The sequence below is a fragment of the Arvicanthis niloticus genome, chromosome 4 (genome assembly GCF_011762505.2).
Source record: "Arvicanthis niloticus isolate mArvNil1 chromosome 4, mArvNil1.pat.X, whole genome shotgun sequence".
Lineage (NCBI taxonomy): Eukaryota > Metazoa > Chordata > Mammalia > Rodentia > Muridae > Arvicanthis > Arvicanthis niloticus.
The window spans coordinates 6747276-6773367 of record NC_047661.1 but is presented as its reverse complement, the minus strand read 5'-3'; the positions used below and the strand labels follow the sequence as shown (position 1 = coordinate 6773367).

The following is a 26092-nucleotide window of genomic DNA, read 5'->3' as shown; positions in this document are numbered from 1 at the left end:
CAATGATTTTTTTTAATGAAATCATACCAAGAAGCTGAGGGCATAAATGCATACAAAAAATTAATCAGCATCTTGATCACCAGCCCAGCTTCAGCATCAAAAGCAGGTCAGCTACTACTCACTGGGCTGCCGTTGTTCTTGTTACCTGACCTCCAAAAAATCCCTGGCTCAACTATTAAAAGTGTGCCCATCTGAAATGTAAACTGTTCCCCAGGATTTTCTACATCAAAGCCACTAACATCTTAAGCTAACTTTACTGACACTCTACACCTGTAAGTTCTGTCTGAGGGTGGCAGTTGAATCAATAATCTGCTCCAGCAGCAGTTCTTGAAAAGATCAATCACTAATATGGTAATTGCCAATGACACTGCTTAGTGAGGAGCTGGAAACCACCTTAGAATTTTCATACAACTCATAGGTTATGAGGGACATGAAGACTGGAAACTCCACAACATAATGAAGTCCTCAGGACACGTAGTCCAAGGCAAACCTATCATCATTGTGCTAACCAATGGGCTGAATTTCATGAATTTCATGAATTCTAAAGCTAATTTGCCATTCTTCTTGCACAGGCCCTTCACTTGGTTAGGGTTTTATTGCTGTGAAGAGACACTGTGACCACAGCAGCTCTTACAAAGGGAAACATTTAATTGTGGCTGGCTTACAGTTTAGAGGTTTAGTCCATTATCATCATGGCAGAAAGTATCACAATGTCCAGACAGACACAGTCGCAGAGAAAGGCCTGAGTTTTCTACATTTTGATCTGCAGGCAGCAGTAGACTATGTGCCCCACTGGGCATAACCTGTGCATGTATGACCTCAAAGCCTGCCTCCATAGTGACACACTTCCTCTGACAAGGCCACACCTCCTAATATTGCTGCTCCTTATTGCCAAACATTCAAACTTATGAGTCTATAGGGGTCATACCTATTGAAACTAACAAGAGGGTTAATACCAATGACTGTCTGGGGGTACTATTTATACCTGTGTAATGCAACTAAGCTTCTCCAGGAAGTACAGTGTTAAAAAGTCCCTAAGGGAAGTCTCTCCAACCAGAATATCATCCTTATCAACCTCTGTTATAGACTAAATTTGTTTATATTCAAAATTTCTACTGAAGCCTGTGATGGTTTGTATATGCTTGGCCCAGGGAGTGGCATCACTAGGAGGTGTGGCCTTGTTGGAATAGCTGTGTTACTGTCTGTGGGCATGGACTTTAAGACCCTCATCCTAGCTTCTTGGGAGCCAGTCTTCTCCTTTTTGCCTTAGGAACAAGATATAGAACTCTAAGCTCCTCCTGTGCCATGCCTGCCTAGATGCTGCCATGTTCCTGCCTTGATCATAATGAACTGAATGTCTGAACCTGTAAGCCAGCCCCAATTAGATGTTGTCTTTTATATGAATTGCCTTGGTCATGGTGTCTCTTTTACAGTAATGGAAACCCTAAGATAAAGTCCTAAATCCCAGTACCTCAGAAAATGTGACTATAGTGTAGACAGCACCTTTACAAGGTAGCTGAGTTTAAGAAAAGTCATAGGGGCAGGTCTTAGTAGAGCTGGCATCTTTAGAAGAGGAGAAAGAGACAGCAAAAATAGACAGAAAGAGGCCTCAAGAAACCAGGACTTCTCACAAATTGACCTTGGACCTCCAGCTTCCAGAACTGGGAAAGAAGAAGAGGAAAAAGAGGAGGAGGAGGAGCAGGAGGAGGAGCAGGAGGAAGAGGACGAGGAGGAGGACGAGGAGGAGGAAAAAGAGGAGGAGGAGGAGAAGAAGAAGAAAACAGAGGAGGAGGAGAAAGAGGAGGAGGGAGAGAAGGAGGAATCTGTTTTATTTGTGAGGACAGTCCTAAAGAACAGATGCCCTCTCCCATTAGGATATGATGGTATGACACCCTCGTCCCTGCTTTTGTAACAGGAGACAAGTGAGAGGTTTCTACTCACAGATCCTCATAAACAAGGAAACTAGGCATACACTCACTGCACATTATCTTCATGCAATGATTAATTTTATCAACTATACTGGGTTTAGAGTCACCTATGTAACACACTTCTAGATGTGTTTGTGGGCCCATTTCCAAAATGGTTTAAAGGGAAAGGGAAGACAAGGCCTGAATGTGGGTTCTGCCATTCAACACTGTGAGGTCCTAGACTGAAGGGGAATGAAAGAGTGAGGAGAAAGACATTCTCCCTGTTTTCTGATCAGCCCAGGTAGAAGCAGTTTCCTCCATGATGAACCCTACCTCCTAAACACTGACCTAGACTATACCTTTCCTCTTTGAGGTGTGAGGGTCCATGATTCACCAAAGAATAATATCCTGGACTCTTGTAGTATGTAAACGCAAAGAATGTTTTATTCTGCAGAAGTCCACTACCAAGTGACCTCGCAGGCCTGATTTAAAGCACATTAGGGAATTCTGGGGTAGGTGACTTCTATGTTAATCTGTTGGGTCCACCTATATGGATATTCCATTGCCAGAGTGTGGGGGCTGAGAACTTGCTGGAGAGGTCTGGAAACTGTTGCTGAGGAAGTAGCTGAGGAAGTTTGGAAACTGCTGCTGATCAACTGTCCTTGCCTCAGGCCAGGTGGTGGGGCAGCTTCTGAGGCCTGGATTTGCCTGGAATTGCCTAGTTCCTAGAAACAGAGACTTTGGCCTAGTCTCCTTAACTGCCAATTTGAAGCCTGTCATGGAATCTCACAGCAGTGAGAAAATTAATCACTAAAGATAAAAACATCTCTTCCCAAAGGCTCTTTGATGAGCCAGGTGTAGGGACTGTATCAAGGGAGAAGAGGCTATCTCTAGAGAAGGTAGTGCAACTGTGGGACTAAATGAATCTCATGAAAATCAAATTACATTCAATTAATATCCTGAAGAGGAAAATTAATCAAAAGAGACAACTACTTGAGTCAGATTCTCATGCAAGGGAAAAGAAATGTTTATGGGTGTCACATGAGTTGCAATCTGCTTGCTTTTCCCTCTGATTTCTGTAGCCCAGATTTCTAACTGGAACCATTCCTTATGTACTTCTCTACTCACCGAGTTTGATGAACCTGCCTACCAGAGTGTCCCTAGTAGCGGATGAGGATCATCACCTGGAAGGTATTCAGAATGGGCTCAGTTTAACTTCAGTCCAATTGCTCCCACTTTATAAATTCTTGGAATAAAGGGCTCAAGATAACGATCAACATGGGAATTGAAGTTTCTCTTTTCAGTGTCAAAAGAAGAGTATCCTCCAGTCAACCAATATATACATACGTGCGTGCATACATATATATTTTCTAGAATTGTTAAAAATTATTATAAAATCTGGTTTATTAAATTTCCCCAGAAGAGAAATTCTGACTGGCAAGTCTCTCCTATATAGGAAATACTTAGGAACAGTAGATTGATCATCGGGGGATTTCTCTCCTCTCCTATTATCTAAGGATTAGCAGAAACTTTTGCCAAATGCCTGCAAAATGTTTTCTTTCTTTCTCTTCTTTCTTTCTTTCTTTCTTTCTTTCTTTCTTTCTTTCTTTTTTTATTTTGTTTTGGTTTTTCGAGACAGGGTTTCTCTTTGTATCTCTGGCTGTCCTGGAACTCACTCTGTAGACCAGGCTGGCCTACTCAGAAATCTACCTGCCTCTGCCTCCCAAGTGCTGGGATTAAAGGCATGTGCCACCACCGCCCCGCCCAAAATGTTTTCATAGATGCTCGCATGCATTATCTTTTTGCCAGGCATCTTCGAGGATTTGCCCTTTTCAATAAAACCATTGTAGAATCCACAGTATTTGTAGTGTGTTTAACCCCACGTTGGGGGTAAAACTTCAGGTTCTGCAGTTTCATCCTTTAGAAGCTCAAAGGCTAAGACATGAGTGATGACCTGAAGTCGACCAAGGCGCAGACTAGCAGATGATCGGGTGTTAAATACGCTTAAGGTTCCACATAACAATCTGGACAGAAGCAGCAAAATTAATGTCTCCAAAAAGGATCAGAGGTCTCTGCATCCACTTAGGGTAGTGCACGTCATTTACAGCGTGGCCTCTTTAAAGAGCGGTGCTGGGGCGTGGTCGCAGCGCTCACGTGATGAGCTCTCTAAGCTTGCGGAAGCCGCCCAGCGGTCGGGGCACCAAGATGGTGCGTCTGTACAACCTGCACCCTTTTGGGTCGCAGCAGGTGGTCCCCTGCCAGCGGGAGCCTGAGCAAGTCTGCTGCGGCGGGAGCGACGCCCTGTTCGTGGCTTCCGGCTGCAAGGTGGAGACTTTTGCGGTTCAGGGCGCAGAGCAGTGCCGGCAGCGCTGCGCCTTCTCCACGCTAGGCAGGGTGCTGCGCATGGCCTACAGCGAAGCCGGTGAGGAGCCGCTTTGGGGCGGGGTTCTGGGTAGGGATGGGGTTGATGCTTCTCTAGGCTGGCTGCTGAAGGTCAGTGCTAAAGGCGCTTTGTGCAGTTGTCTTAGCAACCACAGATCGGTTGTTAGTGCCACGGTGGGGTGCTTGCCTATTTTGCTTGAAGTCTTGGGTCTGATCCTCCTCCCTCAGATTGCTCAACCAGTCACTTTGGAGGTAGAGACTGGAGGATCTGAAGTTTAAGGTCCCCTCTGCTGTTTAGAAGCAAAACAAAACAGATACCCGGCTTGGGGAGGGAACGCTGACTGATCCTCTCCACATTTTGAATTAAAGGCATGTGACTGGGTTTCATTTATACGAGACCCTTAAAAAATTAATGTAAGAAAATTTAAACCTGGTTCAAGAGAAAGAGGAGGGAGAATGATATCCTGAAGTTCACGGAATGATCGACCTCAAAAGTTATGTCAAATCATAAGTCATTACATTTGTGGGTGATTTAAAAGTGTCTCATTATAGCCTAACTTAGATACACTGTGTGTGAGTGTGTATACTACAAAGACATAGGCAGCACGTTCACACAATTTGCCCCATTCTTTCAAAGGGACATTTATTCTACAACTTGAGGCAGGGGTCATTTTACAAGGTGCTTTTCCTGCCTTTCATTTGTGTTAGTTCCTGAGGTCCTTGCCTGACTACTACCTGTTTGCAGGAATCATTTAGAAAGCATTAAAAAAAGATTCCTGGGTCACATCTTCAGAAACAATGTTAAGTTTCTCTGGAATAAAGCTAACATTGGAGTGTATCAAATGCTTGGCCCTGGTTGCGTACTAAGGACTTGAGCCACACTGACTGGAGGAGGCTAGCACTAAACCATGATAAACCTTGAAGAACAAAGATGCTTTTTATAACCAATTGGCTGCTTTAAAGAACTTCAGGAACCATGTGGTATGGCATTACTATCACAGGCCATATAACTCAAAGGTACCATTGAGTCCACAGTTGAACTTTAAACTTCTGAGTGTAACTTCTATTAACCCATGCATGACTAAACATTAATAGGCTGACCTCTGGCTGTGCCTATGTCCAGAAAACCTGTCTTTGATGTCTTTTTTACTTCTGGGTAAATAAATGTGCCTAGGGATTTCTGGTCTCAATGTTCTCAGGGCCTAGTGTCCTCTGCCAAAGCAAATATACCTTGTCAAAAACCAGGATAATGTGTGCATTTATATCTTACCATGAATGTTTTTTTTTTTAGGCCTTCTACCCAAGCAGAAAGTATTTTCTTTTTCTGCCAGGTCCAAAGGAAACCCAAAGTTCCAAACTCCAAAAGGCAGTCCAAGTCTCCAAGACTGAGCTCATCCACTACTATAGGAGGCTTTCTGGTGTTTAGATAACAGCCAGCGTTCATCCTTCAGGAACTTGTGGAGCCAGCCCCTGTCTGTCAAAGGGAGTCATTTCCCTTACCTCTGGCAAAAGGATCTATGGTTCTCCAATGGACCTATGCCTGTGATGCCTGTCAGCATCCCAAGGTCTCCCTCAGTCCCTAAAGTACCTGTTACATATTTCAGAGCCCATGCTAGGATCTCAGACCTTCTAACCTTCTCCCCTCAACTCCTTCCAGCTCCTGGACTTCTCTTCCCACAGCTACTTGCTCTCCTAACCTGCGGGGAAGTCTCACTGTTCTTGCTATTCTCACTGGGCTCTGTGTTTTCTATTCCCTGTTCTTCTCTCTCTTGCAGATAGCCCTGGCCATGTCTACTCAGCTGGCCATGTTCAGGTTACTTCTTTCTCTCTCACTGCTCTGGATTCTTCCAGATCTTCTGGCCATTCTCATTTTTCTCTCCCCCCCCCACCCCATTCCATCTTCAACAAAACAAAAACATTGCCGTTAACTATACCATGGGGTGGTCATTTGGCGTTATGTCCCAGCCCCCAGCATACACTTACTAGGTTTGAAAGGGTTCAGTCCACCATAGTGGGTAGGGCTCACATCATGGTGACATGAAGGTAAAGTAAAGCAGTAACAGGAAGGGACTAGGGCAACAGTGACCTTCCTCCACCCAGACTCTCTTCCACAAATCCCTACCACACTAAAGTCTCCAAAATTTAAATTTGCTAGTGGATTAGTGCCTTCATTAGGTCAGAACTCACGATCTAGTCATTTTTGGAAATGTTCTCACAAGAAATAATCAGAGGTGTGCTCTTAGGTATTCCTTAGCCCAATCAAGAGCATTAGGGAGAAAGTAAGGGAAAAGATAGATGGTAGGTTTGGACTTTTTAACATCACCAGGGGTGGTAGAAATTGAATTTAGGCAGCATGTGTGATGTGAAGAGGAGGGATAACTGACGGACAGAGAGAGACCCAGTGGCAAGTGCGGCATGGAAGAGCTTCTCACAGGACATGTGTTTATGGGGTGTTTGTGGGTGGAGGGCAGGAAAGGCAAGAGCACACAGCTCTTGCTGCTGATCTTAGCACAGTGCACCAAACTAACCCCACTCCATATACAGAATGATGTTTTACAGTTAAATCCTCCCTTTAAAGGTCATATGGAACACTACAGAATTTTACTCCGTTTCCAATAGTTTGCAGAATGACCATAAGCTAGATCCCACAGGATATTTAGCATTTCCTCCATTTGTCTGTTGCCTTAGGCAAATTGCAAGTAATGATAGTCAGAGACTCCGCATGCTGAACTGTAAAATAGGAAGCAAGAGATTTGTCTTGAAGGGCTCTTGTAGGGATTTACAGAGAACTTTTAAAGGCTTGTTAAGGAGGCGTGCCATAGCAATTGCTACTACTACAGCATTTACAGAACCAGTCATCAACTTTGAAATCATATAGTACAATATGTATATTACGTACAACTTGCAGACATATCAATTCATATGTGGATATGGATATATGTATATATATATATACATATATATGAATATAAATGATATATATGAATATATATATATATATATGAATGATTAAAAGCTTTTATTGTGACTAAACAAATATCCCTAGTTTTAAATATCATTTACTAACTTCAATATGATACCAAAAGTAGAGGCAACCAAAGAATACTAAATGAATTGGACATCATCAAAATTAAATACTTTTTTTGTGTGTGTGCATATGTTCTACCAATTGATGGAAAGAGCTGTCTGGAGGCTTTGAAAAAATGTAAATCATATATTTGATAAAGGACTGGTGTCCGAAATATATAATGAAATGATTTGGTGATAGAAAACCACATTGATTTATTTTTTAATGAGCAAGTGGAACTGGGGTATAGCCAAGTGGCAGGGCACTTGCGAGGCACACATGATGCACTGGATTTAGTCCCCAGCAGAGCATCTACGGTAAAAGACTTCAGTAGACCTTTCTCTGAAGAAGACAAATGTCCAAAAGCACATGAAAAGATATTCCACAGCACTAATCATCAGGGAAATGCAAATTAAAGTCACAATGATACACCCCTTACCCATAGGATAATTGTTATTTTAAAATTATCATAAAGTAGTTGGGAAGTGATGGTATAATTCTAAGCACTCAATAGGCCATGGCAGGAGGATCTCAGCAAGTTTGAAGACGTCTTGGGCTATGGAGTGAGTTTAAAGTGCACTTGGTCTGTGGCCCAACATAAAACAAATTTCCAAGTAATTAAATATGCTTATTTGTTATAGAATAAAGTATAGTGGTCATGACAACTATTTGGCATATACTAATTGGGGAATATTTTTCCTTGTAAAGTGAATTATTTTTAATATTATGTAAACAGTGAATTAATTCAGCAGCTGTATTTCTTTAGCTCTGCTAGTCCCCAATAACCACACAGAGAAACCAATTTATTTTGACTGACAGTTAAATGGTCTATAATAACCCCTGTGCTAATCTGGCTATCTGCCAGCCCCATCCCATGATACTTGTATGTGATTATTGATCTGGCTCTTTGTGCTTCAGATGTTTCTTCTCCTGGATGTCTTCTTGGATGCTCTCTTTCCCCTGCCTATCTGAATCTCCCCCCGCCCTTTCTCTTCCCCCTGGCTGGTAGAAGCTTCTGACCCTATTCTCTCTTTTGCCAAGTCATTGGGTTATCAGCATTTATTGACAAGGCTGAGAATAAATGGTTAGAACTGTTTACAAAACCTTAACACAAGAGATTCTTGACTTAAGCATTACAGTGCAAGTCTAGATTGAAATAAGATCTGAGGGCAGAGAAATGAGCATTTGAATAACACAAGGACAACCTTCACACAGTGCATTTTCTTTTAACTTATTGGTTCCTTGTGGGCTTCACACTGTGCACTCCAATCACACTCATCTCCCAGCCCCCTCATACCTGTATAATAGAATTGTTAAATATCTATGGTACGTGAGTATAGGATATTTCTTAGATATAAGAGGTGGGTAGCCATGTATCCGTCTGGAGGAAAAGATTTACTCATCGTTTAAATAATTACAGGTGGTTTTTGTTTTATGTTTATGCTATGCAGTTACTTGATTCCATCCCCCCAACGCCCCAGAAAGTTACTAACGTGCATGCTTGTTGTTAATTCATAAAACAGGTATAATCATGGTTACTATAGTTATAGCAGATCATTACAACAAAATGTGATTATTGAGTTAAACATAAATTTAAAATTGTAGATTGTTAGATAGATTTAGTGTGATAATACAAAGAAGACAAAAGGCCTCTCTGGGACGTCTGAGGAAGTGTTTTGAAGGTTACTGTATGAGACTTTGTATGAACATAAGTAACTCCTAATGATGAGACTGATGGGGAGGTCATTATGTTTTTATTTTGTATTTCACGATTTTGATTTCCACAACAAATACTATTTTTATAGGGAAGACAATCCCATGTAATCACTAGTTAAAAGATTAACTTGGATTTATATTTTATTTGTTTATTTCTCAATTTACCCTACTTTAGAGAGTTGTGACTTTTCGGGGATGGGAAGGAAATGTCATATGTTAATTCTGTTAAATTCAGAGTTCCTTAACTCATACCTGAATTTTGTAAGTTATACTAATATTACTATAACTTAGTAGAGTTTCACTAGATTTATATATTTTCAACTGTGATAGGAGTTGTCATATGCCACTAAGATGGGAAGAGACTATGTTTCAGAACCTCTATGGCTGATGTAACTTAAAAACACACCTCAGATGTCGCTTAGAGGTCAGCTGTGTTCCTTCTTTGAGTCAGCGATTTCTGTGTTATATTATACATTACATTTTCAGGCAGCAAAATAAGTGGTTGAGTTTCTAATTCTAAGTTCCAAATACAATCTTGCTTCCTCTTTTAGGAGACTATCTGGTAGCAATCGAAGAGAAAAACAAAACAATATTTCTGCGTGCTTACGTGAATTGGAGGAGTAAGAGGAGCGACAACTCCCGGGTGTGCATTCGAATGGTGGGGCACAGTGTGGAGGCATCGTTCTGTGAAAGCTTCAGAGACCAGATGTCTATAATTGAAATGCCAATGTCTGAGGCCCCTTTGTGCATTTCGTGTTGTCCTGTGAAAGGAGATCTACTTGTTGGATGCACAAATAAGTTAGTCGTATTTACTTTGAAGTATAATATCATTAATGAGGAATTCTCAATGTTGAACTTTGAACGTTCGTTAATTATACACATAGATAATATCACTCCTGTTGAAATCTCTTTTTGTGTTGGATATGTTGCTGTCATGTCTGATTTAGAAGTCTTACTCCTAAAACTGGAGTCAGACCCTATACATGGAGAGAGAGTTAACCAGCACCCACAAGAGAGCAGTAACCCATTGGAACAGACAGAAGGTAAATGATGAATTTGACTTTCTAGTTTTAACTGTAGAGAAATCGTCTTTTTTGATAGTCTTTAAAAAAACCTGATATCTATAGTGGCATGCCACAACTGTTACGGGCCTAGGTGTTGCTGTTACCCTGGTTTGTATTTATGACTATCCATAGCTTATTCTGCACTGTGTACATGAATGTCTACTTGAATTTGTCAGTATGTGAGTAATGGAGCAATTGTTAATAGATGGGGGTTTTTTAAAGAGAAAACAGGTGGTGTTCTTTTGTTGAGACAGGACTACACAGTCATTATGTCCTTAGCTTCCCTGGAACTCACTTGATGCAAGCTCGGCTCAAACTTGGAATCTTCCTGTCTCAGCTTCCTGAGTGTAGTCATTGTAGCTGTGAGTCCCTGTGGGGGCTTCCTGTACTTTATCGGTTTCCAATCTTTGTTTTCATATTCAATATTTGATGACATTTAATAACACTGATTATTAAATGTCCCCCACCCCCAGTTTTTTTCAAATTGACAACAAGCTAGAGGTTTTTTGAGAGGAATAAACCTTAATTGAAATGATGCCTCTGTGATACCGATCTGTAGGCAAACCTGTGTGGTGTTTTCTTAATAATTGATTTGAGAGGGCCTAGCCCATTGAGGGCAGTGCCACCCCTGAGCAGGCAGTCCTGGGTTGAATAAGAAAGGAAGTCATGGGGAAGAAGCCAGTAAGCAGCACCCCTGTATGGCCTCTGCATCAGCTCTGTCCCTGAGTTCCTGTCCTAACTTCCCCAGTGATGGAGTGTGATCTGAGGATTGTAAACTGAAATAAATTGTGATCTTCCCCCAAGTTGCCTTTAGTCATGATGTTTCATCACAGCAGTATAGACATAACTAAGACATTTATGTCTAATGTTCATTCTGGCACATGGTAGCACTCGTAGTTGTTAAAATCTTTTTTGTTGTTGTTGTTTTTGTTTGTTTGTTTGTTTTTTTGAAACAGGGTTTCTCTGTATAGCCCTGGCTGTCCTGGAACTCACTCTGTAGACCAGGCTGGCCACGAACTCAGAAATCCGCCTGCCTCTGCCTCCCAAGTGCTGGGATTAAAGGGGTGCGGCACCACTGCCCTGCAGTTGTTAAATTCTTAAATTGTATTTTTTTAAGATGTCAGTAATGAAAGTTCACAGCTTGAGTCGGAGGATTTTGTTATCTGCCTAAAACCCATGGAACTCCTTGGTGAAAAATGCGAACAGTCTGGAATATCTGTTAAACTGGAATCCACAGGATTAGAAGATGAAAAAGTAAAACATTTACGTGTTCAGCATCTACTGTATAGGTATGAGAGTCCCTTTTTATTCACAAGCATTTAGCTTTTTCATGCTGGCTTAAAATATATGGAAATTAGATCTCTCCCCTTTCTCTTTTTCAACCCACAGACGTTTTGCTCCAGATATTTCAGTCTATGCCTTGTCTGATAACTTCAAGTTACATTCCCTTCAGCTGCTACCCATTCACCAAACCGGTAAGTACAGCTGAGCTGCAGGGTAGAGGGGTTTGCAAGGCCCTGGGCTGGAGGGAAGACCTGTGTGTAGACACTAGATTTGTTTCTTCTGCTGACTCTTCCTGAGGAAAGGAAAGTCGTAATTGGCTTGGAGAAGTGAAACAATTAGGAGGATATGACCAGAAAAACTCATTTCTTTTTTCTTTTGAAATAGTCTATAGGCTCAGAAAAGGAAATCTGTGAGCACCATTGGAGCAGAGGTCTGTCTAGTTCCAGCTGAGTATTTGACAAACTTTCTTAGGATGGCCTTGTAAGTGAGGTAGAAAAGCATGGTTTGCATGGGAACTCATTCAGAATATTAGTTTTCAGCCCTGCTGCACACTGCATTTACCTGGACACGTAAAAATATAATGGGAGATATAGTTGGTCAAGTACTTTTTCTAGCATGGATAAAGCATGATTCCTAGCACTGAATACACAGGGTGTGGTGGTATTATAAGGCTCCCACGAAGGGAGGACCTCACCCAAGCCTCAGGAATTTGCAGCCACCCATTAACTCACAGGACACCGAACTTGATGCAATCAGCAAGAGGTATATTTTGATCAGTATACTGAGGTCAAGACCCATGACCCACGCAGGGGCAGTGGGGTCTGACCCTGGGGGCTTTGGGGACAGAGAGAATTTAAAGCCCCAAACCACAACTTAGGGGGGAAACTACAACCCAGGGGGAGTGAAGGAGGGTTATTGGAGAGCACCTGTGGAAAGTCCCAGCCCATTATTCAGTTTGTGACAGTGTCTAAGGAACAGCCATGGGGAACATTTTGTATAGGCTATTCTCTAAGAGCCTGTACGTAATCAGCCATCTATCTTGTGGTCAGCCAAGTTCCTGAAACACAGAGCTCATGACCAAGCTGACCTGTACTCTTGCTTCTGCCCCAGCCTGCTAGGAGATTTTGAAAAGTTCTTAACCCTTTCAGTATGCACATGTAATCTTATCTGGTAGGAGGTAGAGACAGGAGGGTCAGAAGTGCAAGGTCATCTGACTACACATTGTGAGTTCTAGGCTACCATGGGCTACATAATAACCTGTCTTTGAAATAATGGTGGTGATTCTAATTCTGACTTAGTTGGACTGTTTTGAACTTTGGCACCATCATCCTTAAGTGTTCACCAGAAATCTGATGAGTGCTGCACCTGCTCATGGCCTGTTCAGCATCTTCAGATGGTTTCTGGGGAGATATAAATAATATTGTAATCGTATGTCTTTCTAACATTATTTTTTAAGTAACTGTTTGTTGAATAGCTACAGTTGTTGACCATAGTGCTGGGTACTGAGCAAAAGCAGGCAACATGCTTGTACTTAAGAAGTTAGTTATCTAGTGGTGAAAGCAGATACTCATCACAAACTAACAAAATTGGACACTGAAATAGTGCTTTATGGGGAATGAGCCCTGGTATATAAGCCTGTAGCAAAATACCTCCTGTAGAGAGAAGATCTTATACAATGTATGGATCATCACCTGTCTATTAGGATTAAAGAATTTTGGAATAGAGCGGGCAGAGGGGGCTGGAAAGGAGACAGATACATAGTAACTGAGCGTAGGCAACCAGCCTTGTGACAGGATGTAGGTTAAAATAAGTGGGTTATCTGAGGTCATGATTTTAGTCAGAGAAGAGCCTAGCAAATGGCCAAGGTACTTGTAAATATATTTTGAGTCTGAGTCTCATTTTTGAGAGCATGGAGCTGTGAGGAAGAATGAGGCTCCAACTTCAGCAACCCCGACTTTTTCTGGGGTCTAGGAAGGCTGCTTCCTGAGAATGGGTCTATAGGCTGAATTGTGCTGACTCTGAGCTTGAGATAGCTTCAGTGGAGGGAGGGGAAGAGAGCGTTCCAAATAGAGGAACCCACAAATTTTCTTTCATGGGCACAGAATTTGTATTTGAGGAACTGAAAGAGCTAAGACCAGAGAGAATGGAGAAAAAAAAGTGGGTGTGTGTGATACAAGTGTGGACAAAGAGCTCAAAGCCCGTGAGAGTGTCAGCTCTTTCATTCAGTGAACTACCAATACAGTTGGAATAAAAAGCCCCAGTCAGTCCATGGCCAGGGTGACCTAACTCTGGACTCATTTGTCTCACCCCGACCTGCTTACTGTTCTCTAGTCACAGAGGCCTTTCTGTCTTCCTCAGATATGCCAAGTGTCCTTTCCTGTGAAACCTATTATTGCTTCTACAGAGGCCTAGCCTGTGCTTGCTTCAGATACTGCATGAGTGGTATATTCACATCATTCGGTGCCCAGCTCAAATATCACCTTACCGCAGAGTTCTTCCCTTGGTTCTCTCAGTTTGACTCACTTTTATTTTTAATTTTTTTGTGTCTGTCTGTCTGTCTGTCTTCTGTCTGAGTGTGGGCTTGGCATGTGAGTGTGTTGCTGGCAGAGGCCAGTGAGGACGTTACAGATGGCTTTGAGCCACCCGTCTCAGGTGCTGGGAACTGAACTTAGGCCCTCTGCAAGAGCATCAAGAGTTCCTGACTGCTGAGCTTAGGCCTGTGCTCTCTCTGTTTAAAATCTGTCTTCACTTTAGAGTTTGCTTCTTCCCTGTCTCAATCCCCATCATTAGAATGTGAGGGCTCTGTGAGAGAACCTTGTTTTGTGAATTGCCAGAACCTTAAACAGCAGCACTGCATGTGGCAGGTACCTTGCGAGTATTTATTGAAAGGCTAAATGACTGCAGATGTGTGGTTTATATTTGAGCCGAGTTCTGGATGGGGCGTGTAGATATTTTAGAAGATGAAGAATTTTGCAAGGAATTGCCTAAGAGGAACCAGCATATGCAAGCTGTAACTTTAGCATGTGCTTAGAGACTAGTGCCTAGTTCTGTTTAGCCAGAGCTCAGATATCTCCTGGAAAGAAGAAAAAATAGAGAGTTGGCTTTGGGCTAGTTGTGAAAAGTGCAGAACTGGACTTTTCAGTATCAATGAGGATCATAGAAGGAGGAAGAAGACTTTGTGTTTATTTTTGTTTTCCCAGAGAGGGTTTCTCTCCTGTCTGTTCTGGAACTCGCCCTGTAGACCAGGCTGAACTCGAACTTCCTAGCACTAAGATTAAAGGCGTGCTCCACCACTCCCGGCAGGAGAAGACTTTTTAAAAAGAACTTTGATTATGAACACTTTTTAAACTCATTTAGATAGTGAGACTTTAATACTACAACATCTCCCCCATCTACAGCTTCCACATGCCAGTATCCTGCTGCATTCCTGGGTATTTTGATGACTATCTTAACATCTATAATTATTTCTCTATTAAACAGAGTCTGATATTATTCTATTTTTAACAAATTCAAAATACTTCCTCATATAAACATTTTGTGGTTTTATCAGGTATCTTTTCAGGGTATACTTTTCCCTGATTCTCTAAATGTGTTTTTTTTCCTATAATACATTTGTTTGAAGGAATTACATCAACAAGTTAGAATTATGACTTTCAGTTGATTTCTGTACCTTATATGGGAGTAGTTTTCTCTTTCTCTTTTTGCAATTTATGTAGCAAGAAACTGGGCGTTTACTGTAAAGCTTTCTGTAGTCGGAATGTTGCTGATTGAGTCCTCGAGGTGTCATTTATGAAGTTCGTGATTTCCATGTAAGTTAGTCATCAGATCACAATGCTTCTCAGTACATTATTAAGCATCTGAAATACAGCTAACTGAAACTAATATATCCTGTAAGTATAAGCCACACACTAGATTTCGAATGTCCAGTACAAAAATTAAAAAATACTAGTTTTTTGTTTACTGTTTGTTGAAATGTCAGTGTTTTTAGACATACTGGAGTATTATTATTAATAACATTCTGTATTTTGGTGTTTTGTTTTTTTTAATCTTTGGAAACAGTAGAGAACAGTGGAGAAGCTCCAGCTGCGGACTGATTACGTTTTCATTGACCATGTTGATGTAGACTCATACTTGATTACGATATTAATATTATTTGTTGTGCAAGTAGTTTTGCTGTCTCTTGGAAAGACTGTGGTCCCTGGTGGACACTCCAATATTAATGACCATTGATGAGTGTGACTTACAAAATGGCAAAATGGTGCTTCCCTAATGACCTTCTCCCCATAACATTTCTTACTGCCCACTTCCCCCGAGCACCTTCGTAGTCATTGTATGATACAGTATAGTCTGCATCGGAAAGTCACGGTATCGATTCTTTTATTTCCTGGCTTCATGGCATGTCTTTCTTGCATTTTCTCAATGCAGGTTTTCATCCTGATAAAAAAGACTTGTCTCAGAAAAAAGAGATGCTGAGTCTCTTCTGTTTCTTCTCATTACCTCACGTGGGCTATCTGTATATGGTTGTGACGTCGGTTGAGTTAATGTCAGTCTATTGGTATCCTGAGAAGTCTCAGCAAGCCGTGCTCACACCACAATTCTTGCATGTCATCACAAGGTATGGCCCCAGTGTCTCTCGTTGGCCTTCTACTCACTTGTTTTTTTGTAAGTTCTCAAGCTGGCGCTGAAGTCTTTGAGGATTTTATGCCAAGGATCTCTGAAAATTAATGAGTTATAATGTCTTGTCAGTGATAAAGATTTAGGCTCTGGCTTTGCCACTGTAGTGCTCCGTTTGATTGGATGGATGGCCTTGTAAAATCGACAGTTCTCTGTGAAGCCTTTCAGAGAGTTATAAAGAGTGGGAGACAGGTAAGCATCTCTTTAGAGTCGCTTTCTGTGCCTCCTCCCATGGCTGCCGTCTCCTCTCAGTGTGAACTGGGTTATTTCATAATGTTTTAGAACTCAGAACAGCCAGAATGGTCTGATTCTATTCCTCAATTAGTAAAGCTGGAGAAGCAGTCACAGGGAGGTTGAAATTCACCATCATTTGACTAGCGGGTAAGAGTTGTTTTCAGGGTATCCTGGCCTTGGCATGCAGGAGTTTGATGTTAGTTTTTTTCCATAGTAGTGTTGATTTTGATTTTGTTTCTTGTATTTTGTGTCTAGATTATTTGAGGGATTGCCCTGGACCCTCTGACCAGGAGCCATATCAACTTCCTAAAGCAACAGTATAAGTCAAGGCCAGAGCCATGTTTAAAAAGCATCAATACTAGCAGATTTGGGGAAATATCTTAGATTTTATGATGTACTAAGTGTCCTGGAAAGAGGGAAATTACTTCTGGCTAGGTCATATGGGAGCATTTCAGATAGGCGGGTGGGGTCTGAAGCTAGGCCTAGAAGGTAAAGTTTGGATGGATGAAAAGATAATCATTAATGGTAGAGAGAAGATGATAAAGACTGATCCAGGTTTTCAGAATTGTCCAGTAGTTAATTGCATAGAACTGTGATTTTTATTTTGTTTTAAATTGGTGGTTGCATCAGAATTTCCAGTGGGTGCTAAGAGTGCATTTTAAACAGAGAGACCACTTTGGGATTCGGATACCCACTTTTATGCAGACTTCGCCTTCCCCTAGTGTTTTCTGATATAAGGAAACATGCTAACAGTGTCAGAGCACGGTCCAAGAATGGAGCTCTATGAGGAGAATTCTGAGTGTTTATAAGAAAACACAAGCTAAGTCTTGTGATGTGTTTCTTGTAAACATGAGTTTGTTCTTGGAATGTGCTTTCATTCCTTCCCAGGTGTAGTAAATAGGAGTGGATTTACTTCAGATTATTTTGTTACTGTTATTCAAAATATGTATAGCCTGAACTAATATGTCCCTTGCTTAGCCTTCAGATTATAAATTGCCTGTTGCTCTATATAAAGTTACTCATTGCATGAGACTTCAGTCCACCTCGTGGTCAGGCACCTTTGTTTCAGGTCCTCTGAGCGGTGACAGGAGTATTTTCCTGATACCTCATCCCAGTCTTCATATTTGTGTGTAGCGACCATCTTTGAATATGAGGAAGCTAAAAATAAACACATGATGGGACTCCTGCTAGGGTGCTGGTGTCAAGCTTTGATAGTCAAGCTGAGGAAGGCTTTTTTCTTTTTCTTCTGGAACACTGATAGCAGCCATGCTGAGTTCATTGTGAGTTCATCATATATAAATAGGCTGTTGGAGTGGCCCGTGAAAGGATATGAAGGGGCTGTCTATAAGACAGTAGTATTTGATAGGCTAATTCAGAAAGAAAGACAAAAAAACCAGGGTTTTGAACCTGATTTTATTTATTTATATATTTACCCTTACTGTCTTTCTTTCTTTCTTTCTTTCGTTCTATCTTTCTTTCTTTCTTTATTTCTTTCTATCTTAAAATGGGGGCTTCCTGTGTAGTTCTGATTGGCTTGTTACTTACTAGGTCGCCTAAACTGACTTTGAAGTTATAACAATCTTCTTGCCTCAGATTTCTGAATGCTGGAATTACCCGTTTGTGCCACTGTGCCTGGCTGAAGCCTGATTTTTATGAAATAATGCTGGCTTGTGCTAATGTGGGGCACAAGGGCAGTCTGGTGTAGACCACTGAGTTTGAAGTGTTTATAGACTATCAAGAGAGCAAATTAAGTGGATCTGTAGAGAAGAATAGAGAAGAAATCACAGATATTTATGTCCAGAAAGCAAAAGTTGATTTTCAAAGTAGTCAAAAGTCCCTGGAGACCTCAACTCTAATGAAGATTATGTTTAAAAAGAAAAAAAGAAGGAAGACAATGAATCTTTCAAATTTTACTTTGAGTGTTTTGCTTGTGAGTATGTATGTGCACCATGTGAATGTATGTAACTTGTTTGTGCCAACTTCCCACGGAAGCCAGAAGAACATGTCAGATCCCCTGCAGCTGAGACTGTGGATGGTTTTGAGCCCTGTGTGCATGCTGGGAACCAAACCCAGGTCCTCTACAGGAACAGCAACTCTCAGTCCCAGGAAAAAGCTCTTTTAAGATAAACTATCATCTCTCAGAAACTAAGGACGTGGAGGGCGAAGGGAGGACTAGAAATACTCATCTCTATCCCATGTGCAGAAAGACTCCCTTTTTCCTCATCTGATTACACACATGGACAGTACACTGAGAAATCAGTGAGCGTACCTACTACATTTGGACAATCTGTTACTTCTCTTGTCATCATTGTGACAAAATGGTCTGCAGAAGTGACTTAAGGAGGAAGGATTGATTAGGCTCCTGGTTTTAGAGAGGTCAGTGTATCAGAGAAGAGCCTTTTCCTTTTTATTCTCTGGGTCCCCATCCTAGAGGATGAACTAATGTTCATGTGGGCTTTGAGGTTTCCAAAGACACGGGCAGCTCCCAGTGTCCTGTCTCTGTCTCTGTCTCTGTCTCTGTCTCTGTCTCTGTCTCTGTCTCTCTCGTTGTTGTGGATTAAGATGTGAGCTCCCAGATGTTCCTTCTTTCTGCCATCATAAATGCTAATCCTCTAAAATCATAAACCAAATTAAACTTATTTTTTTTTTTTGTTTATTTAGGTTTTTTGAGACAGGATCTCTCTGTGTAGGCTTGGCTGGCCTGGCTGGAACTTGCTCTATAGGCCAGGAAATCTCAAACAATTAGAGACCTATCTGCCTCTGCCTCCCAAGTGCTGGGATTAAATGTTCGTGTCACCACTACCCAGCTAAACTCTTTCTTTCATAAGTTACCTTGGTCATGGTGTTTTCTCACAGCAATAGAAAAGTAACTGTTCTGTCCAGTAACCCAGTAGGATCGAACAAGCAGGACTTTGCTAGGTGGAAATGAGTCAGAGGTTCCTGCCTGTCTTAATTCAGGCTTCCATTGCTGTGAAGAGACACCATGACCAAGGGCAACTCTTATAAAGGCAAACATTTAACTGAGGCTGGCTTACAGTTTCCGAGGTTCAGGCCATTGTCTTCTGTCTGTACACTGCCACACCAGCCTTTCCCCTAGTTGTAAAGAGCTCACACTCATGTTTACTTCTCCAACTTCCTAATTTGTTTTCAGAGTCATTCTTGTAAATCCTTTTCACGATAGATGTGGTCCTAACTTCTGAGTAAATACATTTCTAATCAATATTGATTTCGATAACCACAACAGATAACACCCAGGTGTCTGTGTGCTGTCAAAATGTCCTTATGTCTCTTTACCCTGGGGTTATAGAGGGAGATAGAGGACTCAGGAGACTGGATCCAGTTGGTTCTACTCTCTAGAGAGGCCTCAGCCAACATGAACTTTTCCAGCGTTCAGAGCAAGATGGTGAACAAGGCATTTTTGAAGAGTCCTGTTTCTCGTGTTCATTTTACCATTGTTGTATCTGTGTATTCTGAGTTGGTCACGCCGTATAATCGAGGCTGAATTTCATTCTGAGATGATAGGTAAGCAACAGTCAGGAAATAGGTCCTAATCTGGGCTCCAGTAATCACTGGTTCATACTTTGAGTTGCTGTTACGGGCATTGGGCTGCTTGTAAAATGAGGATGTTGCTTCTAGCCTGGCCAACCTTACTCTGGTCACAGTCAGTGCTTGAGATTGTGTGGGAATGAGGTAGTCTACAAACATGCCTCAGGGATTCAGTGACACTGTCCCAGTCTAACTTACTATCGTATGACAGATACTAGTATTGTCTTCTTCCCTCTGCCATTTCTCTGTTTGCTGATGAAGCCCTTCTCACCGTCACGGGTGCATTGGTTCCTGGCTCCCACTTTGCTTAGTGGCATGTCTTTTCTTCCTTAGCCAAAGCCTGCAGTGTTTCACGGTGAGATGCAGTGCAGCGGTGGCTCGTGAGGAGGACCTATACATGGATACTACACTAAAGGTTAGCGCCGGCCTCTGTTGACCGTGGAACACTGAGCTCAATGGAGCACCTGAATGCTTGCACACTTGTTTTTAGGCCTGAATTTGTTGAAAACGAAAGACCCATAAAGGTCGTATTCATTGTGCTGGGTAATTTTCTGTCAACTTGACACAGGCTAATTGTATGTCAACTTGATAGGAGGGAACTCCAGTAGAGAAAATGCCTCCATAAGTTCAGGCAAGCAGTGGAGCATCTTCTCAATTAGTGATTGATGGGGGAGGGGTGCCATCCCTTGGCTGGTGGCCCTGGCCTCTGTAAGAAAGCAGGCTGAGGGAGCAGTGAGGAGGGAGCCAATAAGCAGCGTGCCCCCATGGCCTCTGCGTCAGCTCTTGTTTTCAGGTTCCAGCCCTGCTTGACTTCTTGTCCTGACTTTCTTCAGTGATGGGCTATGTTATGGAAGTGTGAGCCAAAGGAACCCTTCTTCCCTCCTGGTCTTGCTTTTGGTCATGGTGTTTCATCATAGCAACAGTAATGCTAATTAATATATTTATTAAATAGATGTTCTGGATAGAAACTAGTAAGCATTTCTATGTGTGATTTGACAATTTTAAAGAGTGTTTCAAAGTGTTATAAGTGGTAGGTATAGTGTACCTTTAGGGCAGCGTTTCTCAACCAGTGAGTCTTGACCCCTTTGGCAAACCTCTGTCTCCAAAAATATTTACATTATGATTTATAACATCAGCAAAATTACAGTTATAAAGTAGCAATGAAAATAATTTTATGGTTGGAGCGTATGACAATATTGAGGAACTGAATTAGAGTCATAGCATTAGGAAGGTTGAGAACCACTGCTTTAGAGGGTACTTCATAACTGTGACATATTACTGTTTATTTGTTTTGCTTTGTTTTTAGCTTTTCTTTCCCCCTTCATACAGCAGTCCAGGCTGGCCTGGAATTTCCTGTATAATCCTGGCTGGCCTCCGACTTGGATCACTCCTTTGTCAGTCTTTAAAGTGCTGGGATCACAGGTTTTACACTCTTGCTTTTAAAGACATATTGGTAGCAATTGTACAGAACTGTTAACACAGTATGGCCAGCATTGTGTAATTGAATGTGATGCATGAGAGTTGTTTCTTTTACTGTCATCAGAATACAATTATTTTCCAAGCCTTTGTTATAGGATATGCTAGATCAATCATCAGTTCATTGTTTGTTTTTATTAAGAATAGCCTTAATACCAGAAAAGCTTTGATTACAAGTGAATGTAGGAATGTAGTTTTTGATGATCATCTGACTTTGAATTTCTTTTCTGAGAAATGCAGTCATTTGTATATTATCTGTGCTGTTTTACTTCTCTCTTTTTTTTTTTGGATATTTTATTTATTTACATTTCAGATGTTATCCCCTTTCCCCATCCCCCCCCACCAGAAACCCCCTAACCCATCCCTCCTCCTCCTTTTTGCTTTTATACTATTTTAATTTCATGCAAGTATTAAGGTCAGTTAGGTATAAGTTAATTGAATGAATTTTTATAACAAGTGTGCATGCTGCAAGTAGCCCCAAAATTATGCTGTCCTGGTTTTTACAGATTACTGCCTACAACCTTTAGTGCCCTTTTGGATTAGGTGGCGGGGTGCTGTCTATTAATGATTATTATTATTATTATTTGGTTTTTCGAGACAGGGTTTCTCTGTATAGCCCTGGCTATCCTGGAACTCACTCTGTAGACCAGGCTGGCCTCGAACTCAGAAATCCACCTGCCTCTGCCTCCCAAGTGCTGGGATTAAAGGTGTGCGCCACCACCACCCGGCTGTTAATGATTATTAACAGATATGATAATTAGTTAGTAAATAGCTATTTGGTCCTACATAGTCAGCCTGAGGTACTGTTTGGTTGTTGTGCTTTTTGAGACAGAGTTTCTCTGCATATCCCTGGCTTTCCTGGAACTTGCTCTGTAGATCAAAACTCTTTCCTCAAACTCATAGAGCCGCCTGCCTCTGCCTCCCAGTGAGTGCTGGGATTAAAGGTGTGCACCACCACTGCCCAGCTGAGGTACTGTTACCACAGTACTATTTGCAGATATCTGGAGAGTGATAGTGTCCTATAGACACACATGGCCCAGGCAGCTACATCTCTCAGACTTGTTCATAAGAAAGGGGTTAGGTTAGGGTCAGGCAAACATACAAACATTTCTTTTATACAATCATTTGAAAGTGCTACAGTGTTGTCTTTTATAACATCTGATTAGGCCCAGAAACGCCATTTAGTAGAGATGTCACTGGTGTAAAGGTAACAGCCAGACTTCTCTTCCAGCAAGGTCTTCAGGGACTACTCTGCAGAAGCTCCCTCAGCTGTGAGACCCTCTCTGTATTTATAGTCAGAAAAGATCTATAGAGCAGATGGTTACTGACATGCTAGGTTAGTATTCTAAAGAACAGGAACTGGGTAGAAGATTTTTATCAAATGAACAGACTGACATTGCTTTGTTTTTAAAGACAGGGTTTCATGTATCTCAGGTTGGTCTTTAACTTACTTTGTAGCTGACTACAGCCTTTACCTTCTGGTCATCTTGTCTCTACCTCTTCAGTGTAGGGATTATAGGTATGAACCACTACCCCTGCTATGCTCTGCTGGTACTTGAACCCAGGACTTCATATACCCTTCCAACTAAGTGACATCCCCAGCCCTGACTTTTGAAGATGAGGCTCACATACCTTCATTCCTGGGGTTAAATTTGTAATATATCCTTTATTAGGCTTGCCCACCTGTCAGTATGGACGTTTGTGCTCTAAGGATACAGCTTTTCATAGGCTTGAAAGCCATCTGTCATTTTAAAAACCACATCATACTTCTGACGAAGGCAGAGCCTGAGGCCATTCCAGAGAGAAGAGAGTCACCCAAGAGACTTCTGTAAGCATTCCCCTAGCCCTACACACCTCTGCTAGTTTCTGGAACCAAGTATAACTGATATATTTTATGTTTATCTTAGTTTTATTATTTTAATTGAAACTCAGAATGATCAGATAGATGGCTTTTCCAGAGAAAATTAAGAAGGTGTAAATATCTCTATAATATTGCTTATAATTTACCATGGAACTTTTATAAGCAATAAATTATAAAATAGTTTGAGTAGCTATCACCTGTACTATGAATAAGAATATAAAAGGCATGCCTTCTCTGTGGATCTATGGGGATAGACAGAACCTGTAATGTTAGTCCTGACCACAAAGCTTTTTACTACTTTTCTTCTTTGGCCTTTAAGCACTTGCATTTTTTTTTTTTTTTTTATAGAAGTGGTCATTTTTATATTGTAAAAGAACTTATTACTATATTTTTTAGATTAAAGACTAATTCATTTTATACTAAAGAAAATACATCACAGTAATAGTAAGAGATAAGATAATGTTGTAAGCCAACTCACAGGCTTATGTATCTTGAACATTTCCCAGTGATGTGAATGTTTTACATGTTGTTTCTGTTAAGATTTTATGGTCCATGGCATGCTAAGACTCATGGAAGTCATGGTGAAGACATCCAGAACAAAGCTGATGCATGCCTGTTTGGAGAGCTTATTATTAGAGAGTTGGAGGCAAATTGGCTTATCAGTTTATGACAGAATAGTAAATTCCATGTACCTGTGAAGGTCTGTAAACTGTGGCTAATGACTATATGTATACTAATTAACCAAGGAAAAATTAAATGGAAGTGGTGTCATACTTGTATCATTTTACAGTACCCAATATTTACAGGTGAAAACTGTAATTTATTAATAACATGTCTTCTAATTTTGATTCTTTTCAGTTCTAGAAAAGATGCCAGTGTTAGGAGCGGAATCCCTCAAGTAGCTGAGGCTGGATGGAATCTGTATATCGTGAATACCACTGCACCAGTTCAGCTGTACAAGGAAATGGTACTTTTTCAGACATCTTATTCTTCATAGAACTTAGGAGTGAAATTGCTATCAGAGGCTGAGTCTACTCAGACATTGCTCTTGTTGCTGCCCGCTCTCTGCGCCTTGTGTTTCACCAAGGAAACTTCAAATGAGGAAAACAAAGTGAATTTAATTAACTATCCATTCAGGACACTTCATCCAGACAACTTCCAGCATCCATCATGACAGTCAAGCATGTATCTTTCTTCACCTTGTTTTTACAGCTTCTGAGATTTAAGAGGTAGTATTAGTTCACTCAGTAAGGGGAAGACCCCTTACTCCTACTCACCCCCCAGAGAGGACTACTGAATTACTTTAAGCACAGGTAGCCATTGACGTTGAGTCCCAGTGTGCTGGTTGGTGTTTGTCCACAAGCCACAAAGCTAGACAGAATCTGGGAAGAGGAAATCTTAATGGATTCCTCCATCAGATTTCCCTGTAGGCAGGTCTGTGGGTTGTTGACTTAGTTAATCTCTGAGGTAAGAAGGCCTGGCCCACTGTTAATGCCACCTCCTTATCAGGTGTTCCTAAGTGATATCAGAAAGCAGGTGGAGCAAGCCATGGGAGCAAGCCCAGAAACAGTTCTGCTTCTGCACCAGTTCCTGTCTCCACATCTTGGCTTCCCTCAATGTAAATATGCCAAATAAACCCTTTGCTCCTCCAGGTTGATTTTGATTAGTGTTTTACCATAGAAACAGAAGCTAAACTAAAGCACCTAGCAAAGAGAATGGGAAAATGGAGTTGGAAACCTTAGATCATTCATCTCTATGTTATTCTTTCTTTGGAGTGTATCAGGTTGTCCCAGGTATAATAGCTACTGCAGCTGCAGCTTGAGAGGGGCCTAGAATGGGCATTCCTGTCCTGTTCTAAGAGTCACAGTTCCTGCTTGGAAGGAATCTGACATTGGCCAAGGACAAGGAAATGGGCTTCAGGCAGGAATCTGATATTAGGCTAGAAGTAGGCTTCAGGCATGAAAATGATTTTGGGCTAGGACAGGGAAGTTGGCTCAGATACTTTGGTCATCATGATAAGCCCTTAGAAACAGTGATCACGGGAGTGATCACATGACTTTGATTATTGCCTTGCTTGTTTTTTTGACTATTTGTGTTTATTGTCTTGCTTGTTCCTTGACTATTTGCATCTATTGTATTGCAAGTTCCTCAACCTAGAACTGACTTTAATACTTGCATGTAATTAAAATGGTGTAAAATGGTATTATAGCAAAAATAAGGAGGGATGCAATAAGGGGTTTATGGGGGGGGTGGCGAAAGGGGATAACATCTGAAATGTAAATAAATAAAATATCCAAAAAAGAAAAAAAAAAAGAGTCACAGTTCCCTGCTCATCTCTGGCAATTAAAATACTTTTCTTTTAAATAATGCCAAGCTTAGAGGAATAGTAAGAATGAGAAAAATACAAAGGGAGCCTTATAGCTAACACACAGATTGTCTGTATGCCTCCCTATTTGCCCTCATGGGTACCCCGTCCTTTCTCAACACAGTTATTTCCCTCCGTCTATTGATAAGTAACTGCACAGTCACAGGAATTTGACTCTTAAGTAATCAGATCCTGTCCTGTTTAACCACACACAGTAAGCCACATGCTGTATTACATGTAATCTCAACACAGTATCTAGTCCATGGTTTATATCCTACCCAGTTAGTCAGTCATGACTTCACAGCTTTCCCACAAACCCAGTCTAGGATGAGGTAACATGCCTAAGGATGTTGCATTAGTCCCTTTAATCTAGAACATTCCAAGAGTCTTTTCTTTTATAACATTAGTATTTTGGGGACAAATTTCCTCTCTACTTTTTCTTTGTTTTGACAATGTTCTTAATTTTGTTACTTTTTTAATGATTAGATTATGGTTATACATTCTCAGGCAGAAAAC

The 26092-nt window shown here is 41.2% G+C and overlaps 1 protein-coding gene across 4 annotated transcripts in view; it reads left to right on the top strand.

Annotated features, from left to right (window-relative positions):
* The first annotated feature begins 4060 nt into the window (after window positions 1-4060).
* Window positions 4061-26092, top strand: part of Hps3 (HPS3 biogenesis of lysosomal organelles complex 2 subunit 1) — a 40885-nt gene continuing 18853 nt past the window's right edge. For 2 of the 4 annotated variants that reach the window (XR_013109727.1, XM_034501504.2), the window contains exons 1-8: window positions 4061-4329; window positions 9624-10115; window positions 11254-11425; window positions 11526-11611; window positions 15846-16035; window positions 20208-20289; window positions 23024-23178; window positions 24070-24178. Coding sequence is in view for 3 of the 4 variants with exons in the window: in XM_034501504.2 (XP_034357395.2) it covers window positions 4065-4329; window positions 9624-10115; window positions 11254-11425; window positions 11526-11611; window positions 15846-16035; window positions 20208-20289; window positions 23024-23178; window positions 24070-24178 (1551 nt within the window). In the remaining variant the exon portion in view is untranslated. Of the gene's footprint in view, window positions 4330-5717; window positions 5855-9623; window positions 10116-11253; window positions 11426-11525; window positions 11612-15845; window positions 16036-20207; window positions 20290-23023; window positions 23179-24069; window positions 24179-26092 lie in introns of those variants that run through there. The other 2 variants (XM_076932181.1, XM_076932182.1) reach the window with 2 other exon arrangements.